Source organism: Tiliqua scincoides, chromosome 3 (assembly GCF_035046505.1).
Source record: "Tiliqua scincoides isolate rTilSci1 chromosome 3, rTilSci1.hap2, whole genome shotgun sequence".
NCBI classification, from domain to species: Eukaryota; Metazoa; Chordata; class Lepidosauria; order Squamata; family Scincidae; genus Tiliqua; species Tiliqua scincoides.
Window position 1 is genome coordinate 59,910,714 of NC_089823.1, and position 24,468 is coordinate 59,935,181.

Sequence of the window (24,468 nt, forward strand, 5' to 3'; positions counted from 1 at the left end):
ACACTAGTGCAGTGGTTCTCAAACTTTTTGGAAGATTTACTCCCAAAGTAAGTCTTTGTAGGGGCAGGGCAAGGGCAGCAACACAATCCCCATAATCACTAAGCTGAGGGGAGCAAGGGGGAAAGCTTTTAGTTACTGTGGCCTTGGGCATGCAGCAGAAGGTGCAGGAAGCCCCATGCAGCCCTCTGCAGGGCTCCCCAAGGCTTGGAATATTTAAAAATACTGAGGGCAAACCACTTCTGGTTTGCAAAAGAAGCCAGGAAGTGGCTTGTGCTTGCTATTTTTGAACATTCCAAGCCTTGGAGAGCCCTACAGAGGGTTGTGTGGGGCTCCCCGCATCTCCTGCTGCTTGCCCAAGCCCACAGTAAGTAAAAGCATCACCCCTCAACCCCCTTAGCAGTGATCCTGGGGATCGCTTTGCTGCCTCCCCCCTTTCCCCACTCCTTAAAAGGATAGGGGAAGCTTTACACAAAGTTTGAAAACCACTGTACTAGTTATTTGTTTAGGAGCCAGTGGCGTAGCTAATGATCATGTAGCCGGGTGCCAAGCTCAAAATGATGCCCCGGAAGTGATGTCACCACAGGAAGTGACATCATGCCCGGGCTTTTTAAAAAGTGAAATTTGGGAGAAACCCAGCTCCCCCCAGCAGCTTGCTACCCACTTGTTCTGCTGCCTTCCTTGGTCAGTGGCATAGCTAAGGCATCTATCTGCTACCTGGAATCAAAGAAGATTTGTAGCCCCCCATGAAAAAAATCAAATTTAATCAAGTAAATCAATAAAAAGTGTGCCCCTTATTGGTTAGACACACTATGCTGGGGTAAAGAGAGATGTTTATTCTCCCCCTGCTAAATATAAGAGGAGCACCACTTGAAAAAGTGCCTTTTTACCCAGTTAGCAGGGGTAACTATTATGATACATGGACATGATTGACTCATATTAACACCTTATTGGTTTCACACTGTATCATGATAACATGTCATTGCAACATGTCAATAACATGTCATTGCCCCTCAGAACAATCAGATTCATAGGTCATTTTTAAGTTCACAAAATCTACTTTTGGTTCCATAAGGCAGTTGTATTTTCATTTTATGGTTAATTGGCCATAACTTTTGATAGAATAAAGATATTCCAATGCAGTTTATTTCATTGCATTCAGCATTAAATTACCTTTCCAGTGATATATAACATGATGGTATTATTCATACATACCAAGATTTTCACAATTTTGGCCACTAGTATCAAGCTCAGCTTGTTGCCCCCCTAAAGCTTGATGCTTGGTGCAACTGCTACCTCCTGCACCCCCTTAGTTATGCCACTGTTAGGAGCCTCTCCTTGCAAGCAAAGCATACTTGAGAGTAAGTTTTATTGAATTCAGTAGGACTCGATGCTGAAAACATTTACATGGGCTCATGTTGTACATCTCTTGCTCACTCTCTTCCTCCCCTATTCCTAAAGTAAAGAAGAGCTGTTATGTTGGAGTCACATTTTCCTAATGCAAGCAGCTCCTTTTGATATTTTTGGGCTTCGGGTTTCAAAACAATTGTTGTGAATTATCACAATACCAACTTGTCAAACTAAGGGCTACTTGTGTAAGATAGTAATTCAGCAGTATGTTGGTCCAATTACTTGTCAGTTGTTACTTTGATAAGGCACACTCTACAGCAGTGGTTCCCAAACTTTTTAGCCTGAGACCCAGTTTTTAAAATGAGATCCACCTTGATTTACCAGACAAAAAGGAGAACTAGAAAGAAATATTTTATTTATAAGTAATAACCAGAAAAGAAAGACTGTCAAACATTTACCTCCCTATATTTACTCATGCTTGCAAAATGCAGGAGCTGAGCTCTTTGCAGGGTACTTAGCGGCTACCATATCTGATTTTTGAATAGCCTTAGGATTTGAGGCAATTAGTTATCTGATCTTTCCCATCACCCTTTGGCAACCCACCAAAAATCAAGGTTGCGACCCACCAGTGGGTTCTGACCCACATTTTGGTAATCACTACTCTACAATCTTTGGCATTAACCGAGCCCCAGAAGTACTACTTATTGCACTGTGCAATAAGTAGTACTTCTGTGACTCAGTTAATGCCAAAAACAAAAAACTTGTCTTAATTATGCATGTGTTCTTCAAATTTTAAGATCTTACACTAAACCCAGGAACAGTTCCTCTTTAAATGCAAATTTTTAAAACATGGGGTGCCTCCATATCTGCAGATTCACTTATCCCGGCAACTGCCCTGCCTGAGCACACCCCCAGGGGTGCCACCCCCTATGCCTACTGTGTCCCCCACCCCAGGCATTCTGAAGGCCAGGGAGGCTGTGTGCAGTCTCCCAGGCACTCAGAGGGCCAAAAATGGTCACTTCTGGTTTTCAGTTAAAAACCGAAAGGGTTGATTTTTGGCCTCCAGAAGGCCTTAAAAAGCCTTCTTGAGGGCCAGGAAGGCTGCGCATGGCTTCCCCAGCCATAAGAACACCTCTGGGGGATAGCCCGCAGATTTGTGTGCTGATACAGCGTACCAACTGAGTGCTATGGGGCGCACTGCCAGGGGTGGATGGCGGAGTGGCACCGCTTTCCCAAGCCTGGAGCCCAGGGCATTCCCACCCCTTGCTCCCCCAGGTACACCACTACCTTAGACCACCTCCTGGATGCAGATGGCCCACACCCACAGATTCAATTATCCACAGGTTTTGGTATTTATTATTATTTATGATTTATTTATTAGATTATATTCCACCTTTCTCCCTGAATGGCACCCATGGAGTCCAGGAATGGATCCCCTATGGATATCAACAGCCACCCTGTAATCTTATTCTGGATTTTTTATACAATAGTTTATCATGAATTGTCTTGAAAATTTAATAGCCTTGAAAAATAAGATATAATCTGGGCTGATCAAGTTAACCCTTGATACAGCAGCTTTGGTCTAAGGCAGCTACATTTTATAGTTTTCAAGTCAGATTGAACTAACATTTTCCAATGCTACTATGGCGGCAAGGTGGTAATATAACTGGTGATTAATGCATAAAGCAGTTTGAATTGATTGAGTTTTGTATCTATTGTAACCACAGATTTGAGGCAAGTCCAGCTTGATCTAGCTGAATGAAACTACAGCTCTTTTGAACAGGACGGAAACAAACCCATGACAAAAGAGACTACATTTTGCTACGTTCCATGTCTGTTTGCCAGTGGATTTACTGTTACTCCAAATACCCCTTTCTGTATTTATACTTGGCAAATTAGAGAATAGTGTATGAGGGACAACTGTCTTCAAAGAGATTAATGTTCAGTGGACTAGAAGGTATTCAACACCATTTCTAATCTCATAAATCAATGAGCAATTTATAAAATGTAGCAGCAAAATTCACCTGTTTCCATATTTATAAAAGGGTAGATGAGAATACTGATACTTAAAAGCGTAGCCTGATTATCTATTGTGATCACAATCTGATTTAATGATACCTTTAAAGAACATAATATGACTGTTTAAAGCAGATATTTATACGTGACCTTTCAGAATAAACATTCAGCTATATACCTGAACACTGTTGCAATACCACTAGGAGCTGTAAAAACACCTCTACCACTCCTCTCACATCACACTGACAAGTATAGGTAATCCCTTGTATCCGCAGCAGATGCATTTCCTGCAGCCTTGGCTGATACAGAAACTACAGATAAAAAGTGGCTTGAAAATCCCTCCAATGCGCAAATAACTTATCCAGCCTTCCTGTCACTGTTCTGGGTTTCGCTGGCTCTTTGCCAATTCCAAAAATGGAAACAGGAAGCACCCAGTGTTTACAGGAAGCAAGGCAGAAGGCTTTGAACTCTGTGATGGAAGTCATGTTCTTTTCAGCCTGCACGGTGCTCTTCCGTTCAGCAAGAATGTCGCTTTAAGGAAGAAACAAGTGCTTCCAGTGCTACTAAATAAAAAATGAGATACTGGAATGGGTGCGGAAGTGTGTGCGTGTGGCCCCAATCCGCGGATCCTGAATCTATGGATATGGCAGGGGCCATCTTCATTCATCAATGGACACAAAATGGAATGGCTTTAATATGATTGGTTTAATATGCTTTGCTTTTCTCCATACTGTTACTCACAGCTCTACATTATAGATTTAGAGAAAAAAATAGAATTAAGCATATACAAATGCTGCTGTCAAGTAAGCCTTAAGTAAGTAAACCTGTGCAGGAGTAACAATAGATGAAATGTTCCAAGATATACAGTATTAAAAATACACTGCATACTTACTGGTTTCTGTGGAGGAACAGTTTCAGAAGGCAAGCTTTGGGATGATCTGCTACGGGGAGGAGGCTGTGGTGGTGCTTCCAGGTTTTGTGGAGAAGCTGTCTGAGATGTTGCTGTTATAGGTGTAAGAGGTTCCTGCATTTTTAGGACAGGGGGCTGAGTGGTGGGTTGTATCAGAACTGCAGCTTGCGGCTTAAGAGGCTCAGGAAGAATAGGTGATCCTACAAATACATGTAAATTAGATTCTCAGTTAACACACATGAATTTTCTTACAAACACCCCATGCCTAGACCACCAACAAGGAAGGAGAATAAAAATGTTTAGAATATAGAAATTCGTTAAGAGTCAATTCAGGAGAGGTCAGAAGAAGCCCTTAGGCTTTGATTCAAAGAGCTACACTGCACAAACGGCTTGCACTAACCCAGTGGAAAATTTTTACTTGTTTTTCTTTAAACAGCCAATCCCCATGACATGATCAAACTGGTTTTAAAACTTCCTGTACTTTAGACAAAGACTTAGAGAGAGCTGCTCTTCAAAACAACCAAGGGTACAATATTCTTGGGCTCATAGAACTAGTTACATTGTTTCTTGAATCATGGCCAGGAATTATTCACATACTATGGAACTAGTAGGTGCACATTTGAATACCGCATAGACCTCTGGCACTCCTTATAGCAGTTCAAGAGCAGTTCAAGCATGTTCAAGAGCCATTCCTACCTTTCTGGCCCTACACTGAGTGTACAATGCCAAGAGAGGGATTGGTGCGATTGCAGTATGGACAGGTATCAATTTCTACAACATATGAATCTGTAACCAAAGTATAACTCTAATTTTGTCCTTGCACATAAGGACAGGGGTTAGTGGAGAAACACTATTACTTTCAGGTGCAATATATTTTCACTACAGGTATAGCTTATTTATACACGGATTTGACTCAACATGAATGGCCCCCGAAAATGAGAAGGAATGTGCTGATCCCTGGAGAAGGGGGAAAATGCACCCCTTTAAAATCAGTTTAAAAAACTGAACAGTCCTTTAACAATAGCCTCCTTAATGAGAGAGAGAGAGAGAGAGAGAGGGCAGCTGGCTGTCAATCCATCAATCCTTCTCTCTCCAGCAGACCCCTCCCTTCCCAGTGAGCCTGTGAAAGAAAAGTGATCACTTTGCATTGGTGAAGGGAGGGGCTGAGTGAAGGGCTAAGCCAGGGCTTTTCAAACTGGGGCATTGCGACGCCCCAGCCTGTGATCCCTGGCCTCTGCCCCCTTAAGGGACATGGGCAGCCTGGAGGCAGGGAGGCAGCAGTGGCACGATCCCCAGGAAGTGGAGCGCATTCACTCTGTATTTACTTTCACTGCTGCAGGGAGCCCTGCTGCAGGTTGCGCACAGCTCCCCGCAGCTTGTGGAGGCTGCAGGAGGCTTGGGTAAGTGCACCCAAACCCCCACAGCCCCCCTGGGCAGCGTGATCCTTGCCCCCCGCCTTCCCTTGCCCCTGCTGCCTCCCCCCCTGCCCATTCAAGTACTTAGTTGCTCTCAAACTCTCCCAGAGAACCACTGGGCTAAGCCTTTGGAGGACTGACTGATGGATTGTCTTCTTAATGACTCTTATCTTACATCACAAAGGTCAGCAAGGCTGTTTTTAAATCACGGAGCAAAGAAACTTTGTTTTTTAAATGGATTCGCTATAGTGTTTTTTTTTTTTGCCATCCACATGAGTGCTTGGAATGGAACCCACACGAACAATGAGTCTCAACCTGTATAGTCAAAAAGCAAATTTCTCACTAGTTTTAATGGTTCTGAATTCCTTTCACGAGGAAACCTACAGGATTAATCAAGGCATTAAGAAGAATTCTTCTAGAAAGCTACTATAGAATGGCTTTCAGGATGAGGTTGCACAGTAACACAGTTCATTACGGTTTTTTCTTGCTATACTTTTGAAAGACTTGTATACCTTGTCTAAAAGAGATGGCATTATAATGAAAATGAGATTGAATAGTCTCTTTCCAAAAATATACATATTATAACAACCACCTCAGAAGTGGTGAAAGAATTTCAAAAACATTTTCATAGTAAATCTGAAATTGTTTTGTGAGTGTGCAACTACAACTTTATGCTCCTATCTTTTAATGTGAGGAACAGTTTCTTAGTGGAACAAAATATTATAGGTCGCCCACTATTGCAAACGGAAGAAATAAAACTACCACATAGCTAGCAATACTAAAAGTAGAACGGAATTGCCCAACACGTAGGTAGCTATTACAGTGCACAAGGGCTACCTTAAATAAAAACCCAGTATACCTCTTGGGGGTTCTACTGGCTTGGGTTGGAGTTCAGGTGTCTGTCTTCCCACAGGGGGGCGTAAATGGCTTAGTGGTGCACTGATGACTCCAGCTCGGGGAGGAATAGTCTGAAATGCATCAAGAACAAAAATTCAATTATGGTTACATTTTGAAGCTTATACAAAAGTGAGATAGACTTATACATTAAATGTACATCTTCAGAACTGAATACCTTGTATATTCATTGTTTTTTAATGCACACAGTAGAAAGGCCACAGTGAAAAGTGTTTTTCACCACATCACGTTTCCTCAAGATCCATCTCTGCTAGCCTGATCCAGCAATTTGAAGGCTCTGTGGTGTGTTGAAACTTACCTCCTGTTTGGTATCATTTCATACCTTAACCTGCAAATAATGTAAATTTTCTACAAGCAGTGCAAGTCATTATCTAAGATACATATATTTTATTTACTAAACTTCGGGTATGCAACTTTTTCAGAATTGAAAACTGCATGAGAAATGTTTACCATTGTGTATTCAAATTTATCTCTGAAATTGTTTGAGACTCAGGGCAAAATGTTGCAGGGGAAGGCAGCGGCACAATCCCCAGCATCACACTGCTGCCAATGATGGGGGGGGGGGAATTTACTCACTCAGTTTTTCTATCCCAGTTTCCCCATTTTGCTTTTTTCTTGTCCTTGTGGATTTTTAATAAACTACTACTAACCTTTTGCCTGCCAACTCCATGTTCATGGGTAATGTGTGGGTTGTATGTCTGATTGCTTGCAGGTGCTAAATGCTTTTAAAACCCTGGTGTTTTGTGCTCTCTTGGGAGGGGGGCTTTTCACTTCCTCATTACAGATGACAGGCTGCACATGCTGAAATTCCCTCCTCTATAATTGTTAAAGGTCCAGGAGTCCTTAAGTTGAAAGGTTGGCCACCCCTGATCTAGCAGAAGAAAGTGATCATTCCATCCTCCAGATTTGTGGTTAGCAATGTGATTTAAAACAGATATTAGAAATCTTATATGAGAAGTGTAGATGATGTAAGCTTGATTTATTGGCAGAAATTTCTTGCCTTATAGGCGAGTATCTACAGTAATCAGGTTGTGTCACACTGGTCCAAAGAGATAAAAAAATGAACAGAAACTGTCAAGGACAAATATTACAAAATCTAAATGCCTACCGGTCTACATGTATTGTGACCAGAAGTTCCTATGCTTGTTGTTCCAATTGGAGGGGGTGTCTGACTATGAACTGCAAAGAAAAAAAAGAGGCATTAAGTTACTCAATTTGAAATATATTTAAAAGTTCAGATTCTCTGGAATTCAGGATTTAAACATTTATACTTAGTACCTATGTCTCTTCTTTGTGGTCCAAGGCTTTTTTGAGCTTTGACACAAAGATTTAAAAAATCAGATTGTACTATCATTCATGAGTGGTGTTTAAAATAAGGTGCTGCAAACGTTATAACTCTGAAGATTTAACATTGCTGTAACTTCTTATGCTACTATCATGTTGTTGTAAATTACTGCAATACTGTTTTAGTACAGTTACACTAAGTGGGCGTCAAACCCCGGCCCACAGCCCAGATCTGACACTTGTGCAAATCCCTCCTTGCCTGAATGGAGCATACTATTCTGCTGAGGAGCATGCTATCATTGCCGCCCATCTTCCCCAAAGTTTGTGCTGCCTAGCTGCTCCATGTTCTGCGACCCCAGCAGACTCTGCCCCCGGATTTCCAGGCAGCTGCGGTTGGGTAGCACAAACTTTGGGGGAGATTGGAGACAACTATAGCACACACCCCAATGGAATGGTAACCAGTTGTGCTGGGGAGTGTTTTCCCAGTGTGTAGCGGTTCTGACTTTGGAGACCACTGCACTAAGATAACATCTGATCTGCTCAAAATCTAAGCACTTTCAGGCCCACATGGCATGAGCCAACAGCAGGCTTATGCATGTGTGCGACAAACTCCTAATTTAGGCATATAAAATGTTCTATAAATGGCCACAGAAGTTTTCATCTTCACAATCTAGAGGGGAGGTGTCAAACTTGTTTCATACCGAGGGCCGAATAACATTCATGATACCTGCTGAGGGCTGAAAGTGTTATCATTAGGCAGGAAGTGATGTTGTTAAACAGGTCATAACCAAAAATAAGCACCTTTTCTCACTTAGAAACTCATTAGCTGCAAATCACAGAAGAGACAACAAACATATCTTCAGCATATTTCAAGGCATGGGAGAACCCAATTTTCATGTGGGCTGCCCTTTCAGCAGTGCCACCTCAGCATTGCTCAGCAGCTGAGAGCCCAAGGGCCTGATAAAAAGCTTCTGTGGACCGCATCCGGCCCCCAGGCCTTATGTTTGACACCCCTGATCTAGAGGGCTTGTCAACAGCTTTCCAAACTTCAAAACAGACTAAATTTCTTTGAGCTGTTAAAACTACTTCATATGAAGCTTACAAGACCAATGTGAAACTTCAATGTTGATTTGGTATAATAGCAGCTTGGTAACATAATCCTGAAGAATTGCTATTTCCCAACTAAACTACCACCCAGTTTAATCATAAACATGTCAACAGCATAGTGTCAAGTTTCCTCTAAATGCATTTTCCAGATTATAGCCTCAAAAGAAACATTTTGTTCTCATATGACTCAGCTCTTCAGAATAATGTCCATTTCAGAAGATAGTTACAAATGCAAGATAAAAAGGTATGTAGTACGTGCTTGCATGGCAAACCCATGCTTGTATGGCATTTATTATTTTCAGATATTTCAAAAAATGCTATCAAAAAATGATTTCAAAATTTTTTTTTGTTCATGACAAATGAAAAATTTGACTCTACTTGTCATATCTGAACAGAGCATTGATGCAGTGAAATTCTATGCATGTTCACTCAGAAGCAAGTTCCACTGAATTCAGTGAGACTTTTGTGGTAAATGTACATAGGGTTGCAGTCTCAAGTACAAAGAGTTAGAAGCTTGAAAACATACAATACTACATGGATGCAAGTTAGGATATTTGCACATAAAATTTCAATATCCAGATTGACATTAGGAAAAAAAGTTACCTTCTTCTCTCCTAGCTACAACAGGACTGGGAGGAGCACCAAGACCTTATCAGAGAAAAGCAAAGAAGCAGTCTATTGTAGGGAATGCAACAGGTTTCAGTAGGAAACAGAACATCAGCAAGACTTTTGGACAAACTGCACCTTTATTGTTACAGTGTGGAAAATAAGCAAGGAAGAAAAGTTTGCATTGGGAAAGATTAGAAAGTCTTTTTTACACGTCATTGAAAGTTCATAAGAACATAAGAACATCCCCACTGGATCAGGCCATAGGCCCATCTAGTCCAGCTTCCTGTATCTCACAGCGGCCCACCAAATGCCCCAGGGAGCACACCAGATAACAAGAGACCTCGTCCTGGTGCTCTCCCCTACATCTGGCATTCTGACTTAACCCATTCCTAAAATCAGGAGGTTGCGCATACACATCATATTTTACAGTCCACCTCTGACAATCATGGGGGTTCCATTCCTGGAACCTCTGCAGACACTGAAAACCACAGTCTCTATTTAAGCAGATAGTCAAATCTGCTTAAATTTTTTTTAAAGAGCCCCATTAAATAGCAGTTTAAAAACCATTCCCCCCCCTCCCCAGTGCAGAGGCAGTCTCTGGGATTAGACCAGCTATTTTCAGGTCATACCAAGGCAAGAGATCCCCCCCCCCACCCTGGCTTACTGAAAAAAGCAACATGGAAGTGATTAAATGCTTCCATATTGCATTCTGGGTTACCAAGGGAGGGGATTGTGACCTTGGTGTGACCCAGAAATAGCTGTTCTAATCTGTAGAGACTGCCTGTCTGCCACTCTACAATGGAAAGAAAAGCAGTTTTTAAATTGCTACTTAAAGGGATGCTTTTTAAAAAAGTATTTCGGAGTGCAGGAATGGCAGGGAGTGAGTGGTTCATGCTGGGAGGGAGGCAGGGATGGCAGAGGAGGCCTCTGCTATGTCCTAACCCCCATCCTGGGCCCTAAAGCCCTATACTGGCTTCTCGGACACCAGCGATTTAGCTGGCACAGATATGAGTAGCTCTATTGAGTGAGCTGGGGCTTGACACAGGGTAAGGGAACAAATATTCCCTTATCCTGAGGAGACCTCCAGCCTGCTCGGTTTCAGTGCTGAATATGGCATGGACCATGTAGCCCTGCTGCACCTAAGCTGAATAGGACTGTGCTGCCCATTTCAATTTAAAACTCAAGTAACTGCTACCTACTTTTGTTGTGCAATACTATCAGGGGTGACCCTTCAGCTAAACAGACAACCAGAGCCATAGCCAACAGATGAAAAAGTGCAACTGAGAGATTTCATCCCCCTGCATCTAGCAAGGACAATACTATCATGGCACACTAGCCATGACTGGGAGGAGGGATAGTGTGTCAGTACCATTTGCTGAGTAAGCAAAATGCAATTTCTTTAGATATATTCCTTTTTCCTAAAACACACACATTTATATAAGCTGCTCAGTCTGTGGATATAAAAACAAGTCATCATCTGAAACTGAATGATTTACCCATATTCTTTGTAAAGATAAGCCTATGGGCATTTTTAGAGGCACTAGGTGATTATACAAGTTAATGGTGCAATTCAAAAGTTTCATTCCTCCAGAGGAAGACACTTTTACAATTAAGTGGATTGTATTAAATTTCTCTTTCCTTTGGCTGAACAAATAATGTGTTATACAAAAGTATTATTATTATTATTATTATCCGGCCTTTCTCCCCGAAGGGACTCAAGGCGGCTTACAAACAAGGTTAAAACAAGTTAAAAACAAAATTTAAAAGCAGATAAAAACATAACATATCATAAAAACAGTAGTCAGATAAAAACTAATCAGGTAAGAGCATAGGGCAGCAAATTAGAAAAGGATCAGGCCTGTGAGCAGATGTTAAAGAATGTTAAGAGATGTTAAAAAGATGTTAAAAAGGCCAGGAACTCAGAAGGCTTGTCTAAACAGAAGGGTCTTCAGGCCTCGCCGAAAAGTTACAAGAGAGGGAGCCGATCTTAAGACAAGGGGAAGGGAATTCCATAGCATTGGTGCCACTACTAAGAAGGCCCTATTTCTTGCTGCCACCCCCCGTACCTCCCTAGTCGGCGGCACTTGTAAAAAGGCCTTCTCTGATGACCTAAGAGGATGAGCCGGATTGTACGGGAGTAGGCGATCTCCAAGATACCCTGGCCCAGAGCAGTACAGGGCTTTAAAGGTCAAAACCAGCACCTTGAATTGGGCCCGGAAACGAATGGGCAGCTATTCGTTTTTAAACAGTGTTTTAAACATGTTGTTTTTAAACAAAGATTAATATACCTTTAATTGCTACAAATATTTAGCTCATTATCTGAAAACAAACATTACCTCCAAATTCTTTTCTAGCAGGTGCAGGACTCTTACCCCCTTAAAAGTAAGAAATGAATGCAGCAGTAAAGAAAGAATATAAATGGAAAGAAGTATTAGAATGATATATCATTAGCTATTGTACAGAGTCCATCAGGGCTCACCCTTAAAATCCAACTTTCAAGTATCATAACTATGACAGTTACCACAGCTATAATGCTAAAGTAGCAGCAGCAACATGGAAAACTAAGAAATCTAACAATTCAGCTGTGTGTTAAACAGATCAAAGGATACAACCGACACATTAAATAAATTAGAAAAGCTACTTCAGCCATTGAGCTGAAACAGCCTCAATAGGCAGGCAATTATTCAACTGATTTACATTAAACAGATGAGAACTTTCCAGGTATACTTTTAATATTTTACTGTCTTACCCGATGGCGGAGGTGGTCTCTGTGGTGGAGCAGGACGAGCAGGAGGTGCTACTGGGCGAGGGGGAGGTGGGCGTTTGGGTTCCAAACCTTGAGTAGACTCTTTTTGTTGAGTAATTGGTTGAAAGTCAACTGGAGAACCTGACAATGATGATATAAAACAGAAGATAAATACCAAGCAAAAACATTATTGCGCTTAAAGATGGACCAGTTTACCAAGTGACATCCTTCAAGGAAGCTCACAAAACACACAGCACATTCCAAACTCAAGATCAGTTTAACGATAAAGATAAAAGCCATTCTAAAAGACCTTGCCAATTAACAGTTTGTGGGCCCTTTCAGACCAAACAGGGACACTTCTGGGCATTTCCTCCCTCCTCCCCTCTTTGATGCGGTGAATAGCCTGGTTCACTTTGCAAAAGGCTTATTGGTCTTTTAAGCCATTTCTGCCCAACACTGCATATACACAACAGGGATCAAATGTGTACACCTGTGGGTTGGGCAGAAAAGGGTTAATACAAGAATCTTCTTTACTGCTTTCGTTCTTCCAACACAAGCATTTGGGTATTTTTTGTACAAGTTTTCCAATAATTCCTTTTCTATCAATCCAGGTTACTCTTCACCATTCTGTACTTTGGTGTGCTCTGTGGCAACTGAAGTTGGTGCTGAATTCAGATATCTTTTTGCATTCATTGTTTCATGTTCACCAAGAATAACCAATACATCATCAAAAAATCTCCATAGTTTTCATTCTACATTGCATTTCAATACTAACTGTAAGGATTAAACCTAAGAGCCTTCCAGATAGGTATGCTGAGAGTTTGGAAGACTATCCATGGGGAGGAAGAGACACATGAACACAGAGGAGCCTTTTCCCCTTCCCTTGAACCATTGTGTTTTTGATGGGTTCACAACTTCTCACCTGTGGAGAAGATGGATGGAGGCTGGGAAGAAAAATCCATACTTGAAGAATATGCTGTAGCATAGGCTGTGGTATCAGGAATGAATGCATACTCAAATCACTGTACAAACTATTCTATGGAAACTGTTCTTTCACAGCAGCCAGGAAGGCTTAAGAAATCAGAGGAACACAGAAATTCCACACTTGTCAAACCATACAACGGTTTTGATGCATATATAAAACACGCTCTTTTATATTGTAATCCTGAAAAGTATCGCTAACTTAAAATACTATAGAAAGGTTAAATTGAATGCCATTTCCTTGCTGAATTTTACCTACTTTTAGAATAGTAATAGGGATGTTAAATTTCCACATTGTGATTTAACAAGGTTTTTAATTCATTTTATAAATTCAGTCATGAAAGCGCTTTGTTTCAGCCATATAAGATACTACTGGAAAAAACACAGTTTAGAGTACCTGCAACTTTTTGATCTTCTATTGGTATTTCCTTGTTCTAGGAAAACCTGGGGCATATGTATAATATAGCTGTTTGCCATTTACACTGATGAACTACATTATACTTTCTCATACCCAGTTTTACTAAACAGTTCTACAGTTGTCACACCTGAATCTTCAAATCTGAACCTCGTTTTGATGAAATTAACAATGGCAGAAAACTGCAATGCATAATTGGCCTTATTAAATATTATTGGAAATATTCACAACACTGTGCACAAAAACCTTGTTGTTTTTCTCTTCATGGCAGCAAAATAAGTTAACGCACACTAGCAGAAGACAGGGTTTCCCCATATTAGTTTATGGTGTTCTTGGCAACAATTAGTTAATGATGTCCTTGGCAATAATGAAAACATTGGCAAAACAAATTTGTGTCTCTAATAAGAGATGATTTGGAATTTCATGAAAAATTGGTAAACATTATAATAACAGGGCAGGAGGTCTGGTCTAGAGGGTAGAGCCTCCGTCTGCCTGAAGATAACATCCACAAGGTCGTCGGTTCGAGGTCACCGGCACCGTGCAATCTTGGAGCAGCTGACAAGCTGAAGCTGAGCAATTCCATCTGCTCGGAGTGTGGGAGGATGGAGGCCAGAATGTGAAGCCAGATCGGAATGAAACACCTTGAATGTAGTCGTTCTTGAAAGAAAGAACCTTCTTTGAAATTGTAAAAATCCCTATTTAATAAGGGATTTAATAAAGCCTGCCTATGTAAACCGCCTTGAATAAAGTCTTGAATAAAGACCAAGAAAGGCGGTATATAAATACCTGTTATTATTATTATTATTATTATTATTATTAAACATTCTTCTCACATGTAAATAATGAACTGCAAGTTGATTATCTTCCTGAAAGACATGTCTCATTCTGAACAAATAACCTTTGTTAGTATCACATGATTGAGTTTTAATGAAGTTCCATTATACTAATATACTTTCTATATCTTTCTTATCACATTTATATTTTTGCTTGTTCCTTTTTTCTTCTAATTTTTTTTTTTGGCAAACTATACAAACTCATCCAAACCTCATTTTTTAAAAAGCCCAAAATGTGTGCCTATACATATAATAGTGTGGGCTGGCATGGATGGAATGTGCAAATAAGTATACACACATCACACATTAGCCTTTCAAGACCAAATATCAGGATCATCAGATAAGCAAAATTTGATAAGAAAACCACCTTGAGAAGATACAGGTGGTCCAGGAGTCTTGCTAGGTGTTCTGCTTGGTCGTGATGGAAGAGTTGGAGGCAGTCCATCTGACAGTGTAGGTGACTGGCAGGGGCTTGAACGAGGTGAAGAGCCAGGTGAGGCTCCAAGACCAGAACCTGCTGCAAGCTGTAGATGCTGAGGCAGAATTTCTTCTACTTCAGCACTGTAGTCATCAATATCCCCTGGAAAGAAAATATTTTTGCTTCATTTATTCTTATCGTATTAAAAGTACAATATACCCAACAATAATTCTTGTAAAAAAATCATACAAGTTCTCATAAAAAGTATTACAACTGTCAAATTCACACACAATTTCATCTTTTAACAGAGAGGAAAGAGAAGGGAGACACCTGGGGCTACATCTGAGTGTGGGAGAAGAGAGATACTGATTGGTTACCCTTCCTCTTACAGATACAAAGCCCTGGGGAGGGACAGAGGCATAAGCCAAAGGGCCTCACTGTTGTGTTTACTCTCAAGTAAGCAAATGTGCCTTGGCTAGTGTGGAAGATCAGGTGAAGGAGAGTGCAAGGCTACCAGAATGGTCCTGATCCTATGCACCTGCAGCTAAACAAGTGCTCCAGAAGGCAGCCCCCCCACCCCCACTAAAAAGGACCAAAACAGAGACTTCAGCAGATAACTTTTGTGAGACTTGCAAACCCAGGTGGATCCTGACAGTGATCTGGTTTAAGTTCATAAATTGAACTGGGCACTGGGTAGGGCTGAAAACCTTACTGATTTTGGAGGGGGGTGTTATTGCAGGCAGGCTACAGAGGAAATTCACTTGGTGAAACAGGGCTGGCTTCTGCTTATTTAATTATTTGTTTTACTTTATACTTATTTTAATTTGCCTGTTATGTCACTTCCACCATGACATCACTTTGGGTGGGTCTTGGACAGACTGTCATTCTAAAAAGTGGGTCCCAGTGCTAAAAGTTTGAGAACTGCTGCAATAAGGTGTTAGTAAGTTGACAACCTGGGGGTGTGTGACACCACTAGTAACCAAAATCACTAAAATGATAATTTGGAAGAATACCATCATGTTATATATCAATCAATACATAATTTCATGCAGAATGTGTTCTATCAAAAGGCATGGCCAAAAAACCAGTGGGGGCAGAGTGATAGTACATCACCACGCCCACCACCAGCCCCAAACATTAGAAGCATCCTGGTGGGCACTGAAGACACTTATTTCAGTTCACTTTTTAGTGCGAAGAGAGTGTGTGTGACCTTAAGGTGTGTGTGACCTTCTCTTATTTTTTTTTCACTCTTGGGTTTTGTGATTGATTTAATACTTTTTTTTTATCCTACTGTTTTAATTTTAGGGTGCAGTTTTAATAGTGCTGTTTTAATGGGATCGGCTCTACCAGAGGATTAGTGGGACTGGCACTTTAAGGTATAGAAAATAGATGCAGGTTGAGATGTGTTTACATTCAGCGGCTTGTGACTAAGCAATACATGACAGTATTCATAGAATGGATTCAATTCTGCAAACCTTCCATGTCGTAGTCTGCAGAAACAGCATCTTCACCAAGTAAAGTTGAACTTGTTGATGAAGGCAATCCAAAATTAACTCTTTCAAGACTCATCTCTTCTTCTAAACTCTTAATCCAATCTGGGCTTTTCAAGTTAATGTTGATTGTTTTTCCAAGGAGCTGATTATCAGAGAATCGCATGAGTTTTAAACCACTCATAAAAATGTAATATTAAAGCAATAAAATGAAACAGTGAAGATGGCTGAGTTGTGCCCCTCGACATGTAATAAGAGATCCTGAGATGCCTCTCAGGTCATCATAGAAGATGTGGTATTCCAAAATGACTTTGCCTTTGAATGGATTTCCAACATGCACAAGGATAGTCTACGACTACCCAACACCACACTTGAATTTATGGGAAGTGATCGAGATACAAAACACCGTAACATGAATAGGAAAGAGGAGACTGTATCAACAATGCTTGGCTATCACCCCTTGGAAAGGCTAGGGTCCAGGTATTCGGAACAAGAAAAGAACTGGGTTTCGAAAAGAAAGTGCATAGTCCATTAAGGACCATGGTGAACAATTAGAAAATCCGTTGACAGTTACTGACAATTGCTTCTGGGCAAGACAAATGGTCTGTGGTTCTCACCTTAGTTCTTTGAAAATGTCCACCAAAGTCAAGGGCAAAACATTAGGAAAAGAAATTTTTCATAGAACATGGTCATTAAGCCCAAAAAGTTCTTATTGCAACACAATAAGTACTGGCCATGAAACCCTTAGATCAGTGTTTCTCAAACTTTTAGGGAGATTACATTCTAATTAAGTTTTTGCATGGAGGGCAAGGGCAGCCACATGATCCCCAGGATTGTGTAGCTAAGGGGGGATGAGGGGGGTGCTTTTAATCACACAGGGCCGCAGGACTTTGCAAGAGGTGTGGGGAGCCCTGTGCAGGGTTCCCTGAGGCTTGGAACATTCAGAAAAGTGAGTGCAAAGCACTTCTGATGCTTTTTTTGAACATTCCAAGCCTCAGGGAGCCCTGCAGAGGGCTGTGCAGGACTCCCTGCACCTCCTGCAATGTCCTGTGGCCATGTGAGTAAAAGCACCCCCTCAGTGATGTAATCCTGGGGACTGCATTGCTGCCTTTCCTCTTCTCCCGCCCTTTAAAGGGACAGGGGGCACCTTTACACAAACTCGCAACCCAACAGTTTGATAACCACTGCGTTAGATTATAGTTTCTCTTGCTGCTTTTTGTCCTTGCGATTTGTTATTTTCAGTAATTGAATTTGTTTTGTTAACTTCACTGCTGTGTTTTTTTGTTGTATGTTAGTTGCTCCTAATTTGTGTTGTTTAAGGTGTGGAGGGCAGGTTAGAAATATCTAAATATAAAAATACTGGTCAAAGACTACACTATGCCTAAGGCTAAAGCCTTAATGCTACAAAATGTTCAAAATATTTCCTACCTCAATACCATTCAGGTTGAGAACATTCAAAGCAGAACTCCCTTCTAAAAATGTCACCCACATTTTGTCTTCTACAAATCTGTAAGATAAGTAAACAAAAACAATTATGCTATATGATGTTTCAACATCATAGTAGAAATGTATTTTAAATACATTGCAGGCACCGATACATTGGTGGCATGGACAAGTTGTGAGTGGGGAGAAGTAATGGGGCCTCTTGGGGAGGGTGCAGATCTGGTGTCAGCTGGACATGCCAGATCTTAATCCCCATTTTTCTGCCTGCCCCACCCCGTGGCTCTCCTCAGACTTGCACCAGTAAAATGACTGGCATAGGTCCAAGGAGACCTACAGGCAATCAAATAGCCTACTGTGAGGATAAGTAAAAATATTTTTACTTACCTCCTGAGGGAGGTTGTAGGAAGTATTGCCCTCCTCCCTGCACCATTGTCACCTCCCCCCCCAACATAGCATGCCATTTGTCCTCTCTTGGTGCAGCTGAATGCTAAAATGTGAGGTATAGGGTTGGACAGTTAAACCTATAAAGGATACTTTCATGTAAGGGGCAAGAAGAAATCAATTCAGAAAACTGTATGGTCAAAAAGAATCTTTCAAATAAAGTTGCACTAACCTTATTAGTATAACTTCGCCATACGTTGCAAACTTCTGAAGAAGTTCATCAATCAAGTGGTCATCAAAATAGTTCTCTTCTGAAGATGATCCTTTGATAGAGACCATTATTGTACCATCAGGTGGTCCCTGCACAGCAATTACTTCCTTGTAAATCTTCTGTCGCTCTTCTGCATCAACTTCAAAGATATCTATATCAATCAGCGCAACAACAGGCCTGAAAAATATCAAAGGTTAGAAAAGATAGGAATCTGTAGCTGAAAACAGTGAGTGCCATAAAATCATTTTGCAAAAGGTTAGAAGGCATTATAAATCATCAAATTCAAACCTATGATCAGATGTTTTCAGCTCTGCCCTTCCATAATATAACAAAGTTCCAGGATTCCATGTATAAAGGAGTTTACTTTCATCATAGAAACTGGAATTCAGAAGATCCATATCTTCAGCTAAAAATTGGTAATAAATATATGAAGATGCTTAAAGAGTCAGATTAAAATCCTAGAATGTGAAAGAGCAGCATGCTTTAAGAAAAACTAAGTATACATGTATAACTAGCCAGGTGTATGTGGGGGCTAGGAAAAGACTGGGCCTTCACTTCTGAGTTTTAGAGACTTGCATGGAACTCTACAGGTGTGCCCAACAAGTATGAAGAATGCTTATGTACAATCCACTTAATATCATTTTTCATTATATTAAAGTGCTTCACAGACAATGACCCACACTTCTTCACAGCTCTACTCAGAACACTCTGCTGCTGGTTGCTACTGCTTGCACAGATTTGAATGCCCGGCTTCCAGAACACTGCATGAGGTCTTTTGGGCAACATGGAAGCGGCGCAACATGACTATGCAAGCAGGAACCCCAAGCTGTGTCTGGGGTGACTCAAGTCATCCAAATCCATAGGGCTTTCTGAGTCAGTAGCCCCAGACTTGAGTGCCTTGAGTCCACACAAATTAGCAAAAAATGTGTTTTTGCGACTGACTTAAGTCACTTAACTTGAGTTCCCATCACTGATTAATTGTGTTGAACAGTAATCATTTGTAAATCCCTAGCAATAGCTACGCATACTACAGGAGTTATGAAACCTGAATATTCTAATAAAACAAAGCTGAACAGCTTTTTTCATCTATTGTTTCATATTTCATTTTTAAATTTCTTTTGCCACATAAAGAAATTTCACTTTGTGAAGTTTTTGGTTGAAAAGCAATACATAAAATAAATGGCTTTGTATTCTAGCTCCTAGGAGTAGAGCTGCACTCACAAAATGTATCATTCCCAACTCCCCCTTCACCTTTTAATACTCTGCTCCTAATTATTGAGAAACCCTCCAAAAGGGATGCCATGGGGTGCATGGGATGGGAAGAGAGAAAAATTGGACTCCTCATTATGCAAAAACTAGTGTTTTCTATTCATGGAGGAGTACCTTGAGATCGAAGCGCTTATGCATTATTTCTATCCTATTGGAAGTATTTGTAACACTTTACAATGAAAATGAAACCAAGCATTATCTGACCTGATCGGTCAAAAGGCCATTTTCTTCTCTTCCACAGTACACGATCTGTCCAGGCTGGTGTACGACATTTTTCACTGGTATCATAATCATCCGAAAATAAGTCATATTTATATGTAGGGGCAAAGGCTACTTTCCCTTCTAAAAAGCCTCTAAATATCTGTAGGAAAAAATCATAGCATCAGGAAAGCTAAAAACTATTTTCTGTAAAGTAGAAAATGTAGTCTTTATACTAAGCTGTCACTGACAGGGCAAAACAATTTGTTTGAAACTTCAGCAAATTACTAGCATAGACATACTATGCTAGTAAATGGCTGAACCTATATACAGGTAGTCACTTCTAGCAATTATACATATTCTTAGAATTTTTATTTTAACTTGTATTTTCTCATCTAATGTTTATTTTACAAGTCATAAGAACATAAGAACAGCCCCACTGGATCAGGCCATAGGCCCATCTAGTCCAGCTTCCTGTATCTCACAGCGGCCCACCAAATGCCCCAGGGAGCACACCAGATAACAAGAGACCTCATCCTGGTGCTCTCCCCTACATCTGGCATTCTGACTTAACCCATTCCTAAAATCAGGAGGTTGCGCATACACATCATGGCTTGTACCCCATAATGGTCAAGACATAATGGTCAAGACATAAAGTCAAGACTCTTGTAAATTTAAAAACTCTTATTAATGTTTACAAATGTTTTGAGTAGGAGTTTTCTTTACTAGAAACTAAATATAAATGTTTTATACTATATAATGCACAAAATCTAATATTTTAGTTCAAGAAATGAGAAACTCAGAACACATGAAGCAGAGATCCAGTTCTGCAAGACAGTAAACATACAATGTAGAAAAGGTGAATTGTTATGGTCATATCATATGAACCTACTCTCAAATACCTCCTCCTTTTGTATTGCAAAACTACTACTGAATCAATGGGTGATCAGCTACTAGTTTTTGTCATTTCCTAGGAAAAAGACTCATTTGTTCCAATTCACCACAGAATTTGGAGAAAATTCTCTACCTTGCATCACACAGGCTCTGCCTTGCATCAAACAGGATGCTACTGCAATAGTTGTGGTGTAAACACCTGCATTACAGTACATTCAGCCAGGAATAGAACTAAAAGGAAGGACAGTTGATATTTCTGAACATGCAGAATTATGGATAAGCCACTCCTGATGAGACTACCTAATATAGTTGCTGACATAAGTAGGCAGCAGAAACAGAACACCCGTATATAAAAGCAACCACAAACATAAAACTGTAGAGGTTACCTGCCCAGAATTTTTCTGATTAACAAGTTGATCTCCAGCAATAAGAGCATCCCAATTCTGCTGACGAATAAGTTCCTTTACTTCTTCATTAGGAAGATCTATACGATAATTAAAGTCACCACACCAGAACACATAATCGTGTGAAAAAAGCATTCTTCCCTAAAAAAAAAAACCACATAAAATTACATTTGAATCCACATTGTACACCTACCTATGTTGATTAGTAGTTAAAAAACCCCAAACCTTGGAATTTAACATTTTTGTAAAAATTATTAAAAACCATATTTGTAGATCTGTCCATCTGAAAGGCCAGATATGTAGTTTTACATATTATTGAAAACAAATTCATTTCTTTAAGCTCACACTGAGTGTGATCAAACCTACATCTTATATCAAAGTTGTGCAATGAGAGCAATATGAATAGAAATATCCTGTACTCTGTTTCACAATGTGTACACAATGATTCAATGTGAATATGAAGTGTACACTATTTTGTTATTTGAAATGAAGAGTCATATTTATTATAAAACCATTTTACATGACCTAAAAGAATGTATTAACATAACAAGAAAGGGATCGATTTTAACTGTAATGAAAGACATGAGTATTTGTAATGAGGCAACTCTACATATCTTGAGGGTATAGCCCTAATAAAAGAGACTCCAATAATCAGCATTACCTGACGGCACTCCTATCTTGGAGCATTCCCTAAGTCCACTCCACCCTCTGAATGGATGAAATACTGAAATAAATGGACTGTGATACATAGAACTAAACTGATGTCCTGTTTACCATGTAACAAGAGGAAGCCCACAGAACACACACAAAATTAAAAACTTAATTTTTTGAAATTCACTTGTCAAATTGGGCCCTTTCTAGGCACCAGCACCTGTAATCTTCAAGGTCAACCTGAAGAGGCCATACTCCTATAAATGTCAACTAAAAATAGGGGCAGAGGTTAAATATGAGTTTGGAAACAAAGCAGATAGAAATACCGGCTTGAGAATAAATTTTCACAGGATTTTGCTTCTGATGAGTATATTAATTATTTTCAGGTATCCTAAGATGTATCCTGTTCCTTTTGGGTTGGGTGTTTTTACAAATGATCCCAGATGGTATTTACTCCTTACCATTGGAAAACTCAGTTTGCGGCATATTTCCACAAAATCTTCATTTCTCTCTTTGACTTGTGATTGTCCTGCAGCAAAATGACTGCATACAAAGCAAAGACTGGAGGTATGAAACAGCATTCGAATTGCTACTGCACCCTTATTACCAGTAGCTCCTCCCATGCCAGTCTTTACAGTATCAACTGCAACATCCCTAAAGCGATAGTTAAGATAAAAATCAGTTAGATTTTTAGAACAGACAAAAGAAAATCTCTTTACCCTGCATGTAATTAATCGGTGGAACTCCTTGCCAAAGGATGTGGTGATGGTGTTTGGCCTAGATGCCTTTAAAGGGAGATTGGACAGATTAGGGGGAAAAGTCCATCACAGATTACAAACCATGATGAGAATACTCCTCCTACTGATTTTAGAAGTAGGCATCTCCAAATGCCAAATGCAAGGGAATGGCAACAGAACTGTATTGTTTTCTTGTGTTCCCTGAGGTTTCTGGTGTGCCACTGTGAGATATAGGAAATTGGACTAGATGGGTCTTTGGCCTGATCCAGCAGGGTTCTTCTTTTGTTCTTAATTAAAGAGGTTCTAGCAGCTTCAGTTATATTAAAATAATTTGTTACTAAAGGTAATTTTTCCTCCTGCATACCTGACGTTAACAGCCTAAAGAAAGAGAATAAAAGTTGTGCCTAGTTATCCGCTGGGGTTCTACTCTGCAACCCTCAGTGGATTTTAAAAAAATCAGTGGAAAAATAGCTTTAAAGATCCATTTCCAGGTTTCTTGTTTCTCTATTGTTGCCACAGACTGCATTGGTATAAATGCTATACCACATCCAGACACTACATGCGGTCAATGATAGTATCTAATGGAATGGAAATTATAATTATTTAACAAAGCAAAGGTAGGAAATTGGATTTGGTGCTTTTTTTTCCTTGTTACAAGGCATTTAAAAGTGAACCTTAGTATCAGTGGTGAGTAAAACCAGTGGATACCAAATCAATGGACACTGAGGTTCCACCTGTAATTATTCCTCCAATTTATAGAAGTTCTCTTGCTAGCTACCAGTAACCCTGCTGGACACAGGCAATCGGGTAGTTGGTTATTTATAAATATATTAGTGATGTAATATACAACCAAAATGATGGCATAATAGCCCACTGCAATTTGTGCCATTTTACCATGATAATCTGGTACAATATATATATTTATACAACTACAAAGATAAATTGAAGCAATGGGGGCTCTCATGTCAGCTGTAAACCCACGTTTCAGTTGCTTAAAGAGATGCTGGCTTTTCTGAAAGCTGGTACAGTGTAGCATGGACACATGCCTGGCCCAAGGGAAAATGGTGCCTGAAATACCACTACAATTCTACTGCCACCTTCCCATCTCAGTTTATAGGAAGTAGTGGCAATACTCCTCCTGGTTAGGGAACAAGATCATCACTGGTGCATCTTCTCTCCTTGCCGATGTGTGTGATCTTGTCCAGCTTATCTATTTTCTTCCTTCTCACTATGCCTACCTATACTTAAAAATAGAGCTGCAAATCAGGACTTGACCTAATAAGTCAGGAAAAGTGCCAGTGAGGTGGTGCTTCTCCTGGCTTTCTTGTTCTGATTTCACTCAGCCACTAGAGTGACAGAGTGAAAAGATAAAGGGGCAAACAGGGGGTAAGTGAGGCAGTGGTTCTCAAACTGGTGGGTCACGACCCACCAGTTCGTGTAAAGGTTCCCTCGTTCCTTTAAGGGACGGGGAAGGGGAGAGGCAGGGAAGCCATCCCCAGGATCGCGCCATATTGGGGTGACTTTATGAAGACAGGGCTGCAGCAGGCTGCAGGAGGTGCGTGGAGCCCTGCGCAGCCCTCTGCAGCGCTCCCCGAGGCTTGGATCATTTGAAGAAAGCAGGCACAAAGCACTTCTGTTTTGCAGAAGCACTGCAGCAGCCCTGCAAACCCTGCAGCCCACCTCCTGCAGCAGCCCTGTCTTCATAAAGTCACAAGCACGCCTCTCCCCCCTTTA

General features: G+C 40.5%; 1 protein-coding gene across 5 annotated transcripts in view; it reads right to left on the reverse strand.

The window, feature by feature from the left end:
- SYNJ1 (synaptojanin 1) overlaps positions 1-24,468 on the reverse strand; it is a 69,156-nt gene that overhangs the window by 5,592 nt on the left and 39,096 nt on the right. For 3 of the 5 annotated variants that reach the window (XM_066619073.1, XM_066619074.1, XM_066619075.1), the window contains exons 16-29: positions 22,459-22,651; positions 21,329-21,487; positions 20,055-20,211; positions 18,870-18,987; positions 18,543-18,758; positions 17,915-17,993; positions 16,472-16,631; positions 14,946-15,158; positions 12,353-12,490; positions 11,940-11,978; positions 9,598-9,642; positions 7,712-7,782; positions 6,548-6,656; positions 4,256-4,473 (exon numbers count right to left, since the gene is read on the reverse strand). In XM_066619073.1, coding sequence (XP_066475170.1) covers positions 4,256-4,473; positions 6,548-6,656; positions 7,712-7,782; positions 9,598-9,642; positions 11,940-11,978; positions 12,353-12,490; positions 14,946-15,158; positions 16,472-16,631; positions 17,915-17,993; positions 18,543-18,758; positions 18,870-18,987; positions 20,055-20,211; positions 21,329-21,487; positions 22,459-22,651 — 1,915 coding nt within the window. The remainder of the gene's footprint in view (positions 1-4,255; positions 4,474-6,547; positions 6,657-7,711; positions 7,783-9,597; positions 9,643-11,939; positions 11,979-12,352; positions 12,491-14,945; positions 15,159-16,471; positions 16,632-17,914; positions 17,994-18,542; positions 18,759-18,869; positions 18,988-20,054; positions 20,212-21,328; positions 21,488-22,458; positions 22,652-24,468) is intronic. The other 2 variants (XM_066619076.1, XM_066619079.1) reach the window with 2 other exon arrangements.